This window comes from Anolis sagrei, chromosome 9 (genome assembly GCF_037176765.1).
Source record: "Anolis sagrei isolate rAnoSag1 chromosome 9, rAnoSag1.mat, whole genome shotgun sequence".
Lineage (NCBI taxonomy): Eukaryota > Metazoa > Chordata > Lepidosauria > Squamata > Dactyloidae > Anolis > Anolis sagrei.
Genome location: NC_090029.1, coordinates 6,723,849 through 6,743,254, shown reverse-complemented (window position 1 = coordinate 6,743,254; position 19,406 = coordinate 6,723,849). Strand labels below are relative to the sequence as shown.

Sequence of the window (19,406 nt, the reverse complement as noted above, 5' to 3'; positions counted from 1 at the left end):
TGAAAAACAGGAGATTAGAGGAGAAAAGGGGACATACAATAGGGGCTCTGCATATTTGAGTTATCATTTGAAAATGGAGAGATTAGATTTGAGAGCCATTTTGACTAGTACATTCAGAAGATCTACAAGCCACACTAAACGCCTTCGCAGAAACATAGAGAAGCTCGGCCTGTCATTGAACATGGAGAAAACCAAAGTGCTCTTCCAGCACTCACCAGCCAATCCCTCTCCAATGTCAGAAATACATGGTGTAACATTAGAAAATGTTGACCATTTCTGCTCCCTTGGCAGCCACCTCTCCACCAAAGTCAACATTGACACCGAAATACAACACTGCATGAGCTCTGCGAGTGCAGCATTTTCCTGAATGAAGCAGAGTGTTTGAGGACCAGGACATCCGTAGGGATATCAAGGCGCTTAGAATCATAGAATCAAAGAGTTGGAAGAGACCTCATGGGCCATCCAGTCCAACCCCGTCAAAAAACAGGAATATTGCATTCAAATCACCCCTGACAGATGGCCATCCAGCCTCTGTTTAAAAGCTTCCAAAGAAGGAGCCTCCACCACACACCGGGGCAGAGAGTTCCACTGCTGAACGGCTCTCACAGTCAGGAAGTTCTTCCTAATGTTCAGATGGAATCTCCTCTCTTGTAGTTTGAAGCCATTCCTCCATTGCGCCCTAGTCTCCAGGGAAGCAGAAAACAAGCTTGCTCCCTCCTCCCTGTGGCTTCCTCTCACATATTTATACAGGGCTATCATATCTCCTCTCAGCCTTCTCTTCTTCAGGCTAAACATGCCCAGCTCCTTAAGCCGCTCCTCATAGGGCTTGTTCTCCAGACCCTTGATCATTTGAGTCGCCCTCCTCTGGACACATTCCAGCTTGTCAATATCTCTCTTGAATTGTGGTGCCCAGAATTGGACACAATATTCCAGGTGTGGTCTAACCAAAGCGGAATAGAGGGGTAGCATGACTTCCTTAGATCTAGACACTATGCTCCTATTAATGTTGGCCAAAATCCCATTGGCTTTTTTTGCCGCCACATCACATTGTTGGCTCATGTTTAACTTGTTGTCCACGAGGACTCCAAGATCTTTTTCACACGTACTGCTCTCAAGCCAGGCATTGTCCCCCTTTCTATATCTTTGCATTTCGTTTTTTTCTGCTTGTTTATAAAGCTATTCCCCTCCTAATCCTGCTAAATGTCTGCGAAATGTGGACTGTCTACAGACGTCACATGCAACTCCTGGAACGATTCCATCAGCGCTGCCTCCGCAAAATCCTGCAAATCTCTTGGGAAGACAAGCGGACAAACATCAGCGTGCTGGAAGAAGCAAAGACCATCAGCATTGAAGCGATGGTCCTCCGCCATCAACTCTGCTGGACTAGCCACGTTGTCTGGATGCCCAACCACAGACTCCCAAAGCAGTTGCTCTATTCCGAACTCAGGAATGGAAAACAGAATGTTAGTGAGCAGGAAAAGAGATTGAAAGAAGGGCTCAAAGCCAACCTTAAAAACTCTGGCATAGACACTGAGAACTAGGAAGCCCTGGCCCTTGAGCGCTCCAGCTGGAGGTCAGCTGTGACCAGCAGTGCTGCAGTGCTTGAAGAGGCAAGAATGGAGGGTGAAAAAGGGAAACATGCCAAGTGGAAGGCGCATCAAGCCAACCCCGACCGAGACCGCCTTCCACCTGGAGACTGTGGGAGACGATGCAGATCAAGAATAAGGCTCCACAGCAGGGGCGGCTCAACCCATTACGCAAAGTAAGCATATGCAGTATAGTTGATTTTGCCCAGGGGCGCTCTTGAGGTGCTCTTGGGGGAAAATAGACCTTGACATATGCGAGTTGTAGTTGTTCATTCGTTCAGTCGTCTCTGACTCTTCGTGACCTCATGGACCAGCCCACGCCAAAGCTCCCTGTCGGCCGTCACCACCCCCAGCTCCTTCAAGGTCAGTCCAGTCACTTCAAGGATGCCATCCATCCATCTTGCCCTTCTTCCTTTTGCCTTCCACTTTCCCCAACATCTTTGTCTTCTCCAGGCTTCTCCAAAGGACTTCAACTTTGTCTCTAGTATCCTTCCCTCCAATGAGCAGTCGGGCTTTATTTCCTGGAGGATGGACTGGTTGGATCTTCTCGCAGTCCAAGGCACTCTCAGGACTTTCCTCCAGCACCACAGCTCAAAACCATCTATCTTCCTTCGCTCAGCCTTCCCTAAGGTCCAGCTCTCACATCCGTAGGTGACTACAGGGAATACCATGGCTTTGACTATGTTGTTGGCAGCCTTGGCCTTTGTAAGCCACATCGAGTCCTTCGGGAGATTTTGCGGGGTATAAATAAAGTTAATAATAATAATAATAACTAATGTTTTCTCTCTATATGTGTGTGCATTAAACATCATTTTCCCAACAAGTTATAAAACGTCAGAGAACTTCTCAATATATATATATATACACACACACACAAATACAGACAGAAGGCCAAAGAAGTTCAGTTTATATGTATATGTATATGTATATGCATGTATGTATATATATGTATGTATATATATATATACACACACACACACACACACACACACACATGCACACATACATACATACACATACACACACACACATATGTATATGTATAAACTGAACTTCTTTGGCCTTCTATGACTTGCCCAAAAGACGAACGAGAAGAAGTCTGTACCACAAAGTTAGGAAACTTGATCTTCAGTTTTGGCAGCACTGGAACGATTTCGTCAAAGTCTATGAAAACAAAAGAGATGCTGGCGATGCTGCCGGCCGTCTGGATGCTCCAGTTCCGGTCCAGGGATTCCAGCGCCCCTGAGCCATACAGGTAGAGCGCATCGCCATCAATTTCCACCAAATGAGAGTCCAGCACCGAAAGGCCTTGCGTGGCTTTGCCCAAGAGGGAATCTAGAGACCTGCAGAGAGAAGGGAAACCACAATGTAGAAGCACTGCCTGAACATCAAGCAAAAGGTGGGTGCTAGAAACAATATCATACAAAAGTTGACTGGCACAATTTGGGGATCACAACCAGACACAGTGAAGACATCTGCCCTTGTGCTGTGCTACTCTGCTGCTGAGTACGCATGCCCAGTGTGGATCACATCTCACCACACTAAAACAGTGGATGTGGCTCTTAATGAGACATGCCGCATTATCACGGGGTGTCTACGCCCTACACCACTGGAGAAATTACATTGCTTAGCCGGTATTGCACCACCTGACATCCGCCGGGAAGTAGCAGCCAATAGTGAAATGACCAAGGCAGAGACATCTCCAGCTCATCCCTTGCTTGGATATCAGCCAGCACATCAATAACTTAAATCTAGAAATAGTTTTCTAAGATCTACAGAGACACTCGCTGGAACACCTCAGCAAGCGAGAGTCCAAAAGTGGCAGGCTCAAACCCAGAACCTCAACCAATGGCTGATACCAAATGAGAGACTCCCCCCTGGGCACACAGAGGACTGGGCTACTTGGAAGGTGCTGGACAGACTGAGCTCTGGCACCACGAGATGCAGAGCCAACCTTAAGAAATGGGGCTACAAAGTGGAATCCTCGACATGCGAGTGTGGAGAAGAGCAAACCACTGACCACCTGCTGCAATGCAACCTGAGCCCTGCCACATGCACCATGGAGGACCTTCTTACAGCAACACTAGAAGCACTCCAAGTGGCCAGCTACTGGTCAAAGGACATTTAATCAACTACCAAACTCACAATTTTTGTATTTTGTCTGTTTGTTTGCTTTGTTCTGTTAGAAATGTAATATTGACACGACAAATAAAAATAAACATAACAAACATCTAGTGGAGGCTTGAGAAGGTTGCTATTTCCAACAGTAACAACCACAGCTCTAATTATTATTATTATTATTATTATTATTATTATTATTATTATTATTATTATTAAACTTTGTTTGTACCCCGCTAGCATCTCCCGAAGGACTCGATGCGGCTTACAAAGGCCAAGGCCTCAACACACAAACACAACACAAAACCTAAGGCAAATTAAAAACAGTTAAGCAAACTAAACAACAAGTAATAAACAATGCACTAAGACACAATAAAACTGTGCCGGGCCAGACTAATGGGTACAAGAGTTAAAAAGTTCTGGTGTGACAGGTGGACTATAACGTTAATAGGGCAAGTGCAGTGTGCAGTGTGCGGCAATCTTAATTTAATGGGACTTGGTATTGGAGGTTTCCTATTTGGGGAAGGCACAGCCAGGTCTTCAAGTTCTTTCTGAAGACTGCCAAGGTAGGGGCCTGTCTAAGATCTTTGGGGAGGGTATTCCAGAGTCGGGGGGCCACCACGGAAAAGGCCCTGTCTCATGTCCCCACCAACCGCGCTTGCGACGCAGGTGGGATCACGATCAGGGCCTCTCCAGATGAGCGAAGAGAACGCGTGGGTTCATATGCGGAGATGCGATCACGCAGGTAGGCTGGTCCCAAACCGTTCAGGGCTTTGTAGGTAAGCACCTGCACCTTGAATTGGGCTCGGAAGGTAAACGGCAGCCAGTGGAGCTCCTTGAACAGGAGGGTTGACCTCTCCTAAGACAATGAAACTTAGTCATATAACATTTAAGTGGCATCCTATGGGGACTTGAGAACAAGCCTGGAGAACAAGCCCTATGAGGAGCGGCTTAAGGAGCTGGGCATGTTTAGCCTGAAGAAGAGAAGGCTGAGAGGGGATATGATAGCCATGTATAAATATGTGAGAGGAAGTCACAGGGAGGAGGGAGCAAGCTTGTTTTCTGCTTCCCTGGAGACTAGGACGCGGAACAATGGCTTCAAACTACAAGAGAGGAGATTCCATCTGAACATGAGGAAGAACTTCCTGACTGTGAGAGCTGTTCAGCAGTGGAACTCTCTGCCGCGGAGTGTGGTGGAGGCTCCTTCTTTGGAAGCTTTTAAACAGAGGCTGGATGGCCATCTGTCAGGGGTGATTTGAATGCAATATTCCTGCTTCTTGGCAGAATGGGGTTGGACTGGATGGCCCATGAGGTCTCTTCCAACTCTTTGATTCTATGATTCTATGATTTAAGTGGCATCCTATGGGGACTTGAGAACAAGCCTGGAGAACAAGCCCTATGAGGAGCGGCTTAAGGAGCTGGGCATGTTTAGCCTGAAGAAGAGAAGGCTGAGAGGGGATATGATAGCCATGTATAAATATGTGAGAGGAAGTCACAGGGAGGAGGGAGCAAGCTTGTTCTCTGCTTCCTTGGAGACTAGGACGCAATGGAACAATGGCTTCAAACTACAAGAGAGGAGATTCCATCTGAACATGAGGAAGAACTTCCTGACTGTGAGAGCTGTTCAGCAGTGGAACTCTCTGCCGCGGAGTGTGGTGGAGGCTCCTTCTTTGGAAGCTTTGAAACAGAGGCTGGATGGCCATCTGTCAGGGGTGATTTGAATGCAATATTCCTGCTTCTTGGCAGAATGGGGTTGGACTGGATGGCCCATGAGGTCTCTTCCAACGCTTTGATTCTATGATTCTATGATTAGGAAATAAAATAAAAAAAACTGAAATCTATATCATCATGCCCAGATTGGGTGCACGCAATTTCCCCAAAAGCTAAGAATTGTATATTCTAAATACAGCAACCCGATGAAGCACTGGTCCATTTGAAAGTCATTAACAGCGCTATTCCACTTCCTCACAACTCAATTACGAATGCTTCTATCGTTTAGCATTTCTAAAACCCATCTAATTTTCTTTGTCAAATATTTGGGATGGGGAACGTTGTATAGCACCTGACTTCGTTTGCCTTCCAAGGGCTCACAAGCCAAGTCTATACTTGAAAGAATCCCGTTTTTGTGCCAAAATGGGTTTTGGGGTCTTTTTTAGAACTTGGCCACGGCATCAATTGGGCATATTTCTGAAAAACACAAAGGCGTCTCGGCACCACCCTGGGAATGTTCACATGTGCACTGATTTTTTACTTTCTCTAGACTGTGTGCTGTACAGGCTCCATCCTTCAGATTCCTCACGTACAGATATAAAAATGTTCCCGGCGAAAACTGGAACAATAAAATTTGGAAATGAACGTAGTCCCTCCTCCGACTTGTGATTTTTAACCACTGTGTCTCCCAATTGGTCTTAATATACTACATGGGGCACGGTGCCAAGGGAAGGCGGGCAAAAAGGCGAACCAATGTTTTCATTTTATATTACTCTGCTTCATTTTTTGGCCGGCCAGATTTGGACAGAATGTTTGGGGGGGGGGGTGGCAAAGGGTCTTTTTTCAACTCGTTACTCAAGACCTTTTGTACTAAAAGAAAAACATGGAAAGAAACAAACTTTTTCTTATTTTGTTCCGCTCAAGGGCAAAATTCAATTCCAGAGAAGTTTTTGGGTGCTTTCTTTCAATGGGAAGTCGAGCCAAAGGCAAAACGTCAAGTGTGGATGTCTGTCTGTCTGTCTATGCCACAAAGGCTGTTGCTAGGTGAAGTGGCCCTCTGTGGTGTCACCAGGAAAGAAAGAGGGTATGTATGTGAGAGGGAGGGAGGGAGGAAGAGGACACAAAAGAGCCATGTTCCCATTGGGAAGCAGGCTTTGTCAGAGCTGGAGAAGGGGAAGGGGAAAGAAAGGAGTAGAAAGGAAGGAAGCAAAAGAATGAGAAAGAAAAAGAAAAAGAAAGAAAACTAGGAAAGGAAAGGGGAGGGAAAAGGGAGGGAGGGAGGAAAGGAGAAAGAGAAGGGGAAATGAAAGGGGAAATGAAAGGGGAAGGAGAAAGGGACACGGGAAAACAAAGGGGAAGGGGAAAGGGAAGGAAAATGGCAGGGGGAAAGGACAGAGGAAAGGGAGGAGGAAGGGAAAGGGAAGGAGAAAGAGAAGGAGAAGGTGAAAGGAAATGGGAAATGAAAGGGAAAAGGAAAGGTGAAGAGGAAAGTGACAACGGAAAGGGACAGGGGAAAGGGAAGGGAAAGGGAAGGAGAAAGAGGAGAAGGGGAAAGAAATGGGAAAGGTAAGGGAAAAGGACAGGGGAAAGGGAAGAGACAGGAAAGGCAAGGAGAAAGAGAAGGAGAAGGGGAAAGGAAAGGGGAAATGAAAGGGAAAAGGAAAGGGGAAGGGGAAAGGGACAGAGGAAAAGGACAGGGGAAAGGGAAGGGAAGGTGAACAAGAAGGAGAAGGGGAATGAAAGGGAAAAGGGAAAGGGACAGGGGGAAACGAAGAGGAAGGGGAAAGAGAAGGGAAAGGGGAAAGGAAATGGGAAATGAAAGGGAAAGGGAAAAAGAAAAGGAAAGGGGAAGTGGAAAGGGACAGGGGGAAAGGACAGAGGAAAGAGAAGGAGAAAGAGAAGAAGAAGGGGAAAGGAAATGGGAAATGAAAAGGAAAAGGAAAGGAGAAAAGGAAAGGGACAGGGGAAAAGGACAAGGGAAAGGGAAGGGAATGGGAAGGAGAAAGAGAAGGAGAAGGGGAAAGGAAATGGGAAATGAAAGGGAAAAGAAAAAGGGAAGGGGAAGAGGAAAGGGCCAGGGGAAAAGGACAGGGGAAAAGGAAGGGAAGGTGAAAGGGAAGGGCCAGGGGGAATGAAAGGGAAAGGGAAGGAGAAAGAGAAGGAGAAGGGGAAAGGAAATGGGAAATGAAAGGGAAAAGGAAAGGGGAAGAGGAAAGGGACAGGGGGAAAGGACAAGGGGAGGGGAAGGGAAGGAGAAAGGGAAGGAGAAGGGGAAAGGAAATGGGAAATGAAAGGTAAAAGGAAAGGAGAAGTGGAAAGGGACAGGGGAAAAGGACAGGGGAAAGGGAAGAGAAGGGGAAGGGGAATGAAAGAGAAAGGGAAAAGGGATGGGGAAATGAAGGGGAAGGGAAGGAGAAAGAGAAGGAGAAAGGAAATGGGAAATGAAAGGGAAAAGGAAAAGGAAAGGGGAAGAGGAAAGGGACAGGGGAAAGGACAAGGGGAGGGGAGGGGAAGGGAAGGAGAAGGAGGGGAAAGAAAATGGGAAATGAAAGGAAAAAGGAAAGAGGAAGAGGAAAGGGACAGGGGGAAAGGACAATGGAAGGGGAAAAGGAAGAGAAGGAGAAGGGGAAAGGAAAGGGGACAGGGGGAAAGGACAGGGAAAAGGGAAGGAAAGGGAAGGAGACAGAGAAAGAGAAGGAGAAGTGGAAAGGAAAGGAGAAAGTAAAGGGGAAGGAGAAAGGGAAGGGAATGAGAAAGAGAAGAGGAAGGGGAAAGGAAAGGGGAATTGCACTCAGTATTCCAAATATGGTCTAACCAAGGCAGATATAGACTACCACCAACCTTTTGGTTGCTTTATTTTGGGAGGAATAACAGCAGAGCGGCTCTTCCAACATCTTATTCTATAAAAGTTAAAATTACAGCTTCCAGAAAGAAAGTGGAAACGTATTTCACACATTGCACTTTATTTGAAAAGAGGCCTGGCAAAGGAATCGCAGCGCTCCCGATCAGGAAATTACTGAGAACCAACCAGGTCCGCAGCCCAACCTAAAGTAAAGAAAACACGACACGAAGAACTTTGCTTTTAACTGGATGAAAGGGGAAATATTTCAATATTATTCTTAAGCTGAGTTCTCAGGGCCAAGTAAGGGGTGAAACACTTAACCGTAATAGACGCTACTGGGTACCATTTTCAAAACAAGATTGAAAAATGAAATTGTTCAAATAATAATTGATGTTCTCTGCAGAGAACCTTATCAATTTCAAGAGCTAGTTGTTATTGTTTATTTGTTCAGTCATTTGTCACCACCCGCAGCTCCTTCAAGGTCAAGCCAGTCACTTCAAGGATGCCATCCATCCACCTTGCCCTTTGTGATCCCTCTTCTTTTTTCCCTCCACTTTCCTCAGCATCATTGTCTTCACTAAGCTTTCCTTTCTTCTCATTATGTGACCAAAGGACTTCATCTTTGCCTCCAATATCCTTCCCTTGAGTGAGCAGTCGGGCTTTATTTCCCTGGAGTATGGACTGGTTGAATCTTCTTGCAGTCCAAGGCACTCTCAGCATATTCCTCCAACACCAACGTTCAAAAGTGTCTCTCTTCCTTCGTTCAGTCTTCCTTACGGTCCAGCTCTGGCATCCATAGGTTTGTTGTTGTTCATTCGTTCAGTCGTCTCCGACTCTTCGTGATCTCATGGACCAGCCCACGCCAGAGCTCCCCGTCGGCCGTCACCACCCCCAGCTCCTTCAAGGTCAGTCCGGTCACTTCAAGGATGCCATCCATCCATCTTGCCCTTGGTCGGCCCTCTTCCTTTTTCCTTCCACTTTCCCCAGGATAATTGTCTTCTCTAGGCTTTGCTGTCTCCTCCTGATGTGGCCAAAGTACTTCATCTTTCCCTCTACTATCCTTACCTCCAATGAGCAACTGGGCTTTATTTCCTGGAGGATGGACTGGTTGGATCTTCTCACAGTCCAAGGCACTCTCAGCAAACAAGTTAAAAAGGTTGGGTAAGAGGATGCAGCCTTGCCGTACGCCTTTCCCAATCTTGAACCAGTCTGTTCCTCCGTGGTCAGTTCTGACTGTTGCGACTTGGTCATTGTACAGATTCCTCAGGAGAGAGACAAGGTGGCTTGGGATGCCCATCCCACCAAGAACTTGCCATAATTTATTATGATCCACACAGTCAAAGGCTTTAGAATAGTCAATGAAGCAGAAGTAGATGTTTTTCTGAAACTCCCTGCCTTTCTCCATTATCCAGCATCCGGATATTGGCAATCTGGTCTCTCGTTCCTCTGCCTTTTCTAAACCCAGCTTGAACATCTGGCCACTCTCGCTCCATGTATTGCTGGAGTCTTCCTTGAAGGATCTTGAGCATTCCCTTCCTGGCATGAGAAATAAGGGCCACTGTACGGAAGTTGGAGCAGTCTTTCGCATTTCCCTTTTTTGGTATGGGGATATAAGTTGATTTTTTCCAGTCTGATGGCCATTCTTGTGTTTTCCATATTTGCTGGCATATGGCATGCATCACCTTGACAGCATCATCTTTTAAGATTTTAAACAGTTCAGCTGGAATCCATAGATTACTATGGGGAATACCACTGTTTTAACTATGTGGACCTTCGTTGCCAGTCTGATGTCTCTACTCTTCGTTATGTTATCAAGACTGGACATTGCTCTCCTCCCAAGAAGGAAGTGTCTTCTAATTTCCTGGCCACAGTCTGCGTCTGCAGTCATCTCTGCACCTAGAAATACAAAGTCTGTCACTGCCTCCATGTTTTCTCCCTCAGTTACAGAGGGTCCTGCCCAGCGAGTATTATGCTATTCCCCATTTTTCCAATTGAAGATTATAGAAATGAGGGATAAGTCTCTGAGGGGCATTGGCTCCTGCTGGTCTGTCTCGAGGGGGACCTCACGCGGGGGATTTGGTTTATTCCTTGTGGTTTGTTCGTTCAGTTGCTTCTGACTCTTTGTGAGTCATTGACCATCACCACCTGCAGCTCCTTCAAGGTCAAGCCAGTCCCTTCAAGGATACCATCCATCCATCTTGTCCTTAGTCGCCCCTCTTCCTTTTTCCTTCCATTTTCCCCAGCATCATTGCCTTCTCCAAACTTTCCCGTCTTCTCATGATGTGGCCAAAGGACTTCATCTTTGCCTCTCATATCCTTCCCTCCAGTGAGCTTGTTGTTGTTTATTCGTTCAGTCGCTTCTGACTCTTCGTGACCTCATGGACCAGCCCACATCATAGCTCATTCCCTTCTCCAAGCTTTCCCATCTTCTCATGATGTGGCCGAAGGACTTCATCTTTGCCTCTCATCTCCTTCCCTCCAATGAGCAGCCGGGCTTTCTTTCCTGGAGGATGGACTGGTTGGATCTTCTTGCAGTCCACAGTTGCTGCAGAGCCTGAGACATCTACCTCTTTAAGCCTCTCCCAGATGGCATGTGCAGTGGGCAAACTGCAGATGTGGACCAACTGCTCGTTGTCTGTAAGTCGTAACAGGATCAAGTATGTGTGTGTGTTAAAGAAAACCTTATACTGTTAATGATTATGTGCAGCTGCTAACATAGGTCAATTAGTAAATTTGGACCATAACCGGTGGGGTATAACTGTATGGTTTTTAGAATACAGTTCTGCTTTTGGTCTCAGGAGCCTTTGCTCAGAAATTTTGCTCAACCACTTATTGGACTTATTGAATAACAACTAACCAAGGGCTATGTAAAAACAAACAAACTGGGATCCAGTTAAGGACTATTTTAAACAATTAAAATTAGAATAGAAGAGAAACAGAACTAGAAAAGAAGTTTTTTGAGACATTCAATGGATTGTCTGGAGTTAGTAATGAAACAAGTAGTAGTACGGGGGGGGGGGGGGGGGAACCAACCGCTGAAGAGTAGGTGGAAGTCACAGACAAACAAGTTTTTCTGGGTGATTTGTGTGTTTTTCTTTCTTTTTTCTTTTATTCCTCTTTTCCTGTCTCCTCAGTTTCTTACTTTCTCTCTGACATATTTTTATGTACAATAAATATACCCTTTCCCCTCTTTCTTCACAACCGCTAATAATCCCTAATATTTTTTTTAAAAAGTATATATGTGTGTTAAAGAAAACCTTATGCTGTTAATTATTATGTGCAGCTGCTAATGTAGGTCAACTAGTAAGTTTGGACCACACCGGGTAGGGTATAACTGTATGGTTTTTATAATACAGTTCAGCTTTTGTTCTGAGGAGCCTTTGCTCAGGCATTTTGCTCCACTATTTCTACTGCTCTCTCATTTGGATGAAGATGAAGAATCCTTATTCTGTATTGTCGAAGGCTTTCATGGCCAGAATCACTGGGTTGTTGTAGGTTTTTTTGGGCTGTATGGCCATGGTCTAGAGGCATTCTCTCCTGACGTTTCGCCTGCATCTATGGCAAGCATCCTCAGAGGTAGTGTTAAAGAAAACCATATGCTGTTAATTATTATGTGCAGCTGCTAATGTAGGTCAACTAGTAAGTTTGGACCACACCCGGTAGGGTATAACTGTATGGTTTTGGAACTAGGAACTGTTCCTAGTTTGGAACTGTTGGAACTAGGAAAAAGGGTTTATATTTGGAACTGTTGGAACTGTTTGGAACTGTTGGAACTAGGAAAAAGGGTTCATATATCTGTGGAATGGCCAGGGTGAGACAAAGGACTCTTATCTGCTGGAGCTAGGTGTGAATGTTTCAACTGACTACCTTGATTAGCATACAATGGGCTGACTGTGCCTGGAGCAAACTTTTGTTGAGAGGTAATTAGATGTCCCTGCCTGCTTCCTCTCTGTTGTTGTGCTGTTTACAAGAGAGAAGATTCCATCTGAACATGAGGAAGAACTTCCTGACTGTGAGAGCCATTCAGCAGTGGAACTCTCTGCCTTGGAGTGTGGTGGTGGCTCCTTCTTTGGAAGCTTTTAAACAGGGGCTGGATGGCCATCTGTCAGGGGTGATTTGAATGCAATATTCCTGCTTCTTGGCAGAATGTTGGACTGGATGGCCCATGAGGTCTCTTCCAACTCTTGGATTCTATGATGATGATGATTATGATTATTATTATTATGACAGGGTGATAATGGGAAGCTGGATCATTTATAATCTGATTCTACAAGGCTCTCTTGAGGGTAAGAGTACGATATGGCATCTTCCATATATTTAACAGTTTCTAAGAAGGCTACCAGGATTGTGGCGCAGCTGGCTGAGTGTCAGCTGCATTAAGATCACTCTGACCAAAAGGTCATGAGTTTGAAGCCAGCCTGGGTTGGAGTGGGTTTCCAACCAATTGTGTGTAGCCTGTTGTCGACCTTTGCAACCCGAAAGACAGTTGCATCTGTCAAGTAGGAAAATAAAGTACCACCTTAAAGTGTGGGGAGGCTAAATTAACTGATTTATGAGGCCATAAAGAAGACTCCAGCAAAGCACTCCAGCGAGGAAGCATGCGGGGAATGCGGAAGTGCTTCATCAGCGTCGCAGATGGACGATGAAAGCGACAGCTCCCCTGGCGGCCAGAAAAAATTAAATAGCATCTGTGTATGTCTATATATGTTTGTATGTCAAAAATTGGCATTGAAAGTTTGCCATATATATGTGTACACTGTAATCCGCCCTGAGTCCCCTGTGGGGTGAGAAGGGCGGAATATAAAAGCTGTAAATAAATAATATAAATAATAACAAGTTTCCAAGGGAGCTACCAAGTCAAAGACTGCCTTCCACCATCCTGACTTATGAGTGAGAACCTTTTCAGTTAAAAAATGCATGCCAGACGTATCTGTTCGATCTTTACATTGACCCCAAAGAAAATCCAGAAAATCATTATGTTTCCATTGAGAAGTACGCTGAAAGAAGCATCAGTGCTATTATTTAAAGAGCCCAGTGTTTAAATAAAAGAGTAGAAACTTAAATAAATTACAGTTATTAACTTTGGCAGGCAGACAGAAGGCCGTGAGAGAAAAAAAAGACCAAAATAATTTCAGAAATTATCTCCTGAATCATCAACAGAGTAAGAACAGCTAGAGAACTGTTTCGGTTAGAATAACACAGGTGTGGGAGGGAGACCTTGTCGGCTTGCAAGAAGCTGTTCGGTGGAAGCTCGTGTTTACGAGATCCATTCATGCCCAAAGAATTAACAGCTCCGTTCAGCTGATTTTGCATTATCCGGCTCTTTCCTTGGCTTTACTGAACTGGTTGTATATTTTGAATAGTGCCCGCCAGTAGAGGAGGAGGAAAAATCCAAGATGTAAACATTGGTGGGGCAGGACAACATTTAGAGAGACTGCTGATTCAATGGGAGATCATGTACTTTGTTCCATCGTTTAAATATACTCCTGGATTCATCACTTACGCTTGAAGCTCAGGCGTCGGCAGTGGCCGGGAGGGCTTTTGCACAATTGAGACATGCGCCAACTACGACCGTACCTCGTAAAGGCTGATCTGGCCGGGGTGGTCCATGCCTTGGTCACCTCTAGATTGGACTACTGTAATGTGCTCTACGTGGGGCTGCCCTTGAAAACGGCTCAGAAATTCCAACTGGTCCAATGGTCGGATGGGGTTACACTCCCCCTGAAGTCACAGGTCCGCAGTTTGGGAGTCCTTCTGGATTCATTGCTTACGTTTGAGGCTCAGGCATCGGCGGTGTCCAGGAGGGCTTTTGGACAATTGAGACTCGAGCACCAACTGCGACCATACCTCGTGAAGGCTGATCTGGCCGGGGTGGTCCATGCCTTGGTCACCTCCAGATTGGACTACTGCAATGCGCTCTACATGGGGCTGCCCTTGAAAACGGCTCGGAAATTTCAGCTAGTCCAGCGGGCGGCAGCCAGGATGTTAACTGGTGCTCCTTACAGAGAGAGGTCAACCCTCCTGTTCAAGGAGCTCCATTGGCTGCCATTCATTTTCCGATCCCAATTCAAGGTGCAGGTGCTCACCGACAAAGCCCTAAACAGTTTGGGACCCGCCTACCTGCATGACCGCATCTCCATATACGAACCCACACGTTCCCTTCGATCATCTGGAGAGGCCCTGCTCACGATTCCACCGGTGTCACAAGCGCATCTGGTGGGGACGAGGGACAGGGCCTTCTCTGTGGTGGCCCCCCCGACTCTGGAACTCTCTCCCCAAGGACATCAGACAAGCCCCAATGCTGGCAGTCTTTAGGAAGAGCCTGAAGACCTGGCTGTTCCAGTGTGCCTTTCCAGAATAGGAAACTCCTGGCATTATGTCCCAAATGCACCTTGTCAGAGATTTAGAATTGTCTGCACATTGCACTTACCTCCAAAAACCTCTACATATCATCTGTCAAGTCCAGCACTTTTAAATTTTGTCTATTACATTTGGCCCGGCCTTAGGTTTTAAATGCGTCATGGTGTTATTGTTTTTAGAGTTTTATTGTTTGCTTGATGTTTATTATTTGCTTTATGGGTTTTACTGTTGTATTTGTTATGCTGTTGTTTTGTTGGTGGCCTTGGCCTTTGGAAGCCGCATCGAGTCCTTCGGGAGATTTTGCAGGGTATAAATAAAGTTAATAATAATAAATAATTTTGGCCACATATATTATAGAACAAAAAGTAACAGAAAAACCAAAATGTAAGTCTTGAAATCCACCGAAGCTCCGCACACTTGACGATGCTCATACACATCCATGTATTTACTTAACCGAAGTTTTGGGAAGAAGGAATTTCACACATAGGCAATGCTTAGAATACCTTTGTGAAATATATACACTGGCTTCCTTCTGAGTTTCACGGAGTCTCTTTCTGCCCCAAATACCAGAGGCAAGGATAACATAACAGACAAATCTCAGGACACACTTTCTCCAGAGTCCTCAAACGCCTTCCGTTCATATTTAAAGCCATGTGATCATCTTTCTTAATGAGACGAGTTGCATTACGCCTCACACCACTGGAAAAATTACACTTTTTAGCTGTTTAGCTGACACCCACCAGGAAGCAGCAGCCAGCAATGAAAGAATCAAAGCATGGACAAAACATGGGTCTGGAGAACAAGCCCTATGAGGAGCAGCTTAAGGAGCTGGGCATGTTTAGCCTGAAGAAGAGAAGGCTGAGAGGAGATATGATAGCCATGTATAAAAATGTAAGAGGAAGCACAGGGAGGAGGGAGCAAGCTTGTTTTCTGCTTCCTTGCAGACTAGGACGCAATGGAACAATGGCTTCAAACTACAAGAGAGGAGATTCCGTCTGAACATGAGGAAGAACTTCCTGACTGTGAGAGCCGTTCAGCAGTGGAACTCTCTGTCCCGGAGTGTGGTGAAGGCTCCTTCTTTGGAAGCTTTTAAACAGAGGGTGGATGGCCATCTGTCAGGGGTGATTTGAATGCAATATTCCTGCTTCTTGGCAGAATGGGGTTGGACTGGATGGACCATGAGGTCTCTTCCAACTCTTTGATTCTAGGATTCTCTCACTTCCTGTTGTCTCATCTCCAAGGGGCTGCCTGTATTTATAATAATCCTCTAGTGGATAACAAAAGCTTTTTGATTCTCTTATTCATAGGATTTGCATGAAATAATGGTGGCCATGCCTTGCCAAGAAGCAAACCTTTCATACCTGGCTTCCTCAGGGAATCCATACGCTGCATTTCTTGTTTTCTGACAGATATCAGTGTCTTCATCCTTTGTTTCGTCAGAAGGCAGTGCGGCAAAGCGGTTCTGCTGGCTCTCCCAGAGACGTGCGATGTTGCTAATGGTCAAGCGTTTCTTCTCCTAAAATGAGACATTGCATTAATCTATATAAATAAAAATGTAATGTTCATTTGTGGGATTAACAGAACTCAATAACCACTGGACAAATTGACACCAAATTTGAACACAAAGCAATCTATGTCCTTCACACAAAACAAAAACAAAAAAATAACCAGGAAGAACCTTATTTTCCAGATCACCAGACTGGGCCACAGCAATGCGTGGCAGGGGATGGCTAGTTACCTATAAAGCTCTAAATGGTTCAGGACCTGGCTATTTTCGTGACCGCATCCTCCCCTACAAGCCCACAGAGTCTTTAAGATCTTCCGGGGAAGCTCTTCTCTCGCTCCCACCCCCGCCTCAGGCGCAGCTGGTGGGGACGAGAGAAAGGGCATTCTCGGTGGTGGCCCCTCATCTCTGGAATTCCCTCCCCAGAGAGATTAGGCTGGCACCCTCCCTATCCACATTCTGTAAGGAACTAAAGACATGGATGTTTCATTGTGCATTCGACCGATGACTCCTTTGACAGATGGTCTCTAACCATGACCTGAATTCAAATTCCTTTATTTGATTATTACATTTTTAATTTAAGCTGAAATGACCCTGTTTAATTGCTCTATTCCTATGCTAATATACGTTCTATACACCTTATTGACCAGCCTATCCTTTAACTTGTTTTGCATATTGGCCCCCTCCCCCCAAAACAAATGAGTCTGTTGTTGCTTATGAGGTTTGTTTATTGTTGTTTATGCTGTTTATATGCTATTTTAATATGTTATTTCTGTTTTTAATTGTATGTTGCCTTGGGCTTGGCCCCATGTAAGCCACCCCGAGTCCCCTCGGGTAGATGGAAGCAGGGTAGAAAAATAAAGTTGGGGTTTTTTTGGTCAAGTTCTCTGCGGAAGTCATCCACCAAGGCAACCAAAGCCATCTCGGTACCATGATCAGGCCTGAAACCAAAGTGTGATGGGTCCAGATAATCAGTTTTGCCCAAGAATCCTTGAAGGATCTACAGTTGTATTTTATTGAAAACCATAAAGATCCTCCAACCAGACTGTGAAACAAAAGGCTACCACGCTGAATTAAGAGAATTCATTGGACATATTGGCACAACCTGGGGATTACAACCAGACACAGTGAAGACATCTGCCCTTGCGCTATGCTACTCTGCTGCTGAGTATGCATGCCCAGTGTGGAACACATCTCACCACGCAAAAACAGTGGATGTGGCTCTTAATGAGACATGCCGCATTGTTACAGGGTGTCTGCGCCCTACACCACTGGAGAAATTACACTGTTTAGTCCGTATTGCACCACCTGACATCCGCCAGGAAGTAGCAGCCAATAGTGAAAGGACCAAGGCAGTGACATCTCCAGCTCATCCCTTGTTTGGGTATCAGCCAGCACGTCAACGACTTAAATCAAGAAATAGTTTTCTTAGATCTACAAAGACACTCGCTGGAACACCTCAGCAAGCGAGAGTCCAAAAGTGGCAGGCTCAAACCCAGAACCTCAACCAATGGCTGATACCAAATGAGAGACTCCCCCTTGGGCACACAGAAAACTGGGCGACTTGGAAGGCGCCGAACAAACTGCGCTCTGGCACCACGAGATGCAGAGCCAACCTCAAGAAATGGGGCCACAAAGTGGAATCCACTACATGCGAGTGCAGAGAAGAGCAAACCACTGACCACCTGCTGCAATGCAACCTGAGCCCTGCCACATGCACAATGGAGGACCTTCTTGTGGCAACACCAGAGGCACTCCAAGTGGCCAGATACCGGTCAAAGGACATTTAATCAACTACCAAGCTTGCAAACTTTGTGTTTTGTCTGTTTGTTTGTTTTGTTCTGTTAGAAATGTAATACAATTGTCTGGTTGCCCCTGACACGATAAATAAATCAAATAAATCGGACATATTTGTGTGTAACTTGAGGACAGGATTTAGGGACAAGATCATGGATTTTGATATGTCACTAAAGGCCCGCGGCTTAGTACCTTGAGTAAAGTCTGCTTGTGGCTCTCGCGCCGCTTCTCTTCCTCTCTCCTGAGTGCAACCGATGCCATGCGCCTTTCTTCTTCCTAGGTTTGAATACAAACAACAATGAAAGCCGTTGCTTTGAGGCTCGCATGTCATTCCAAGCAACAAAGACAAGAGGTCCTCCAACAGAAATATTTTGCGAGGCATGCTTTTTGATTTATCTGTGTGCCATGTTTAGTTCAATTCCATCGTTGGCGGGGTTCAGAATGTTCTTTGATTGTAGGTGAACTATAAATCCCAGCAACTACAACTCACAAATGACAAAATCAATTTTTTTGAGTGATGGTCACTCCTTGGGTTAGTAGGTATCTTGTGGCCAAATTTGGCGGCAATTCGTCCAGTGGTTTTTGAGTTCTGTTAATCCCACAAACGAACATTACATTTTTATTTATATAGATTACTGGCAGAACTTAAAGGATCGATGATGCTGATTTTTGCAAGAATTGACAATTTTTAAAGCATCAGAGATTCCCATTATTTGGCCAGAATGTGAGAATTATAGATATCGGTAGATAATCTAGCACATTCAAAGCACTGTTTTTGTTGTTGTGATTTCACAATGATGATGGTGGTGGTGATTATAATTCTGCACCAATTCTTCCTCTTCATCATCCAGGTGCCCAACACCAATATTACTACTATTATTCCTTCCCCTTCTTTATTGACAGGGGAAATCCACACATTCTGCTCTCAGAAACAACTATGGCAGAAAAAATAAAATGCAAAGATACAGAATGGGGGACAATGCCTGGCTCGAGAGCTGTACGTGTGAAAAAGATCTTGGAGTCCTCATGGACAACAAGTTAAACATGAGCCAACAATGTGATGTGGCGGCAAAAAAAGCCAATGGGATTTTGGCCTGCATCAATAGGAGCCTAGTGTCTAGATCTAAGGAAGTCATGCTACCGCTCTATTCTGCTTTGGTTAGACCACATCTGGAATATTGTGTCCAATTCTGGGCACCACAATTCAAGAGAGATATTGACAAGCTGGAATGTGTCCAGAGGAGGACGACTAAAATGATCAAGGGTCTGGAGAACAAGCCCTATGAGGAGCGGCTTAGGGAACTGGGCATGTTTAGCCTGAAGAAGAGAAGGCTGAGAGGAGATACGATAGCCATGGATAAATATGTGAGAGGAAGCCACAGGGAGGAGGGAGCAAGCTTGTTTTCTGCTTCCTTGGAGACTAGGACGCGGAACAATGGCTTCAAACTACAAGAGAGGAGATTCCATCTGAACATTAGGAAGAACTTCC

General features: G+C 45.4%; 1 protein-coding gene across 1 annotated transcript in view; it reads right to left on the bottom strand.

Annotated features, from left to right (window-relative positions):
* The window catches only part of LRRC49 (leucine rich repeat containing 49), an 80,067-nt gene that overhangs the window by 18,742 nt on the left and 41,919 nt on the right, over nt 1–19,406 (bottom strand). Inside the window, exons 11-13 of the mRNA XM_067471250.1 lie at nt 18,110–18,193; nt 15,978–16,132; nt 2,692–2,929 (exon numbers count right to left, since the gene is read on the bottom strand). Of these exons, the coding sequence (XP_067327351.1) occupies nt 2,692–2,929; nt 15,978–16,132; nt 18,110–18,193 (477 nt within the window). The remainder of the gene's footprint in view (nt 1–2,691; nt 2,930–15,977; nt 16,133–18,109; nt 18,194–19,406) is intronic.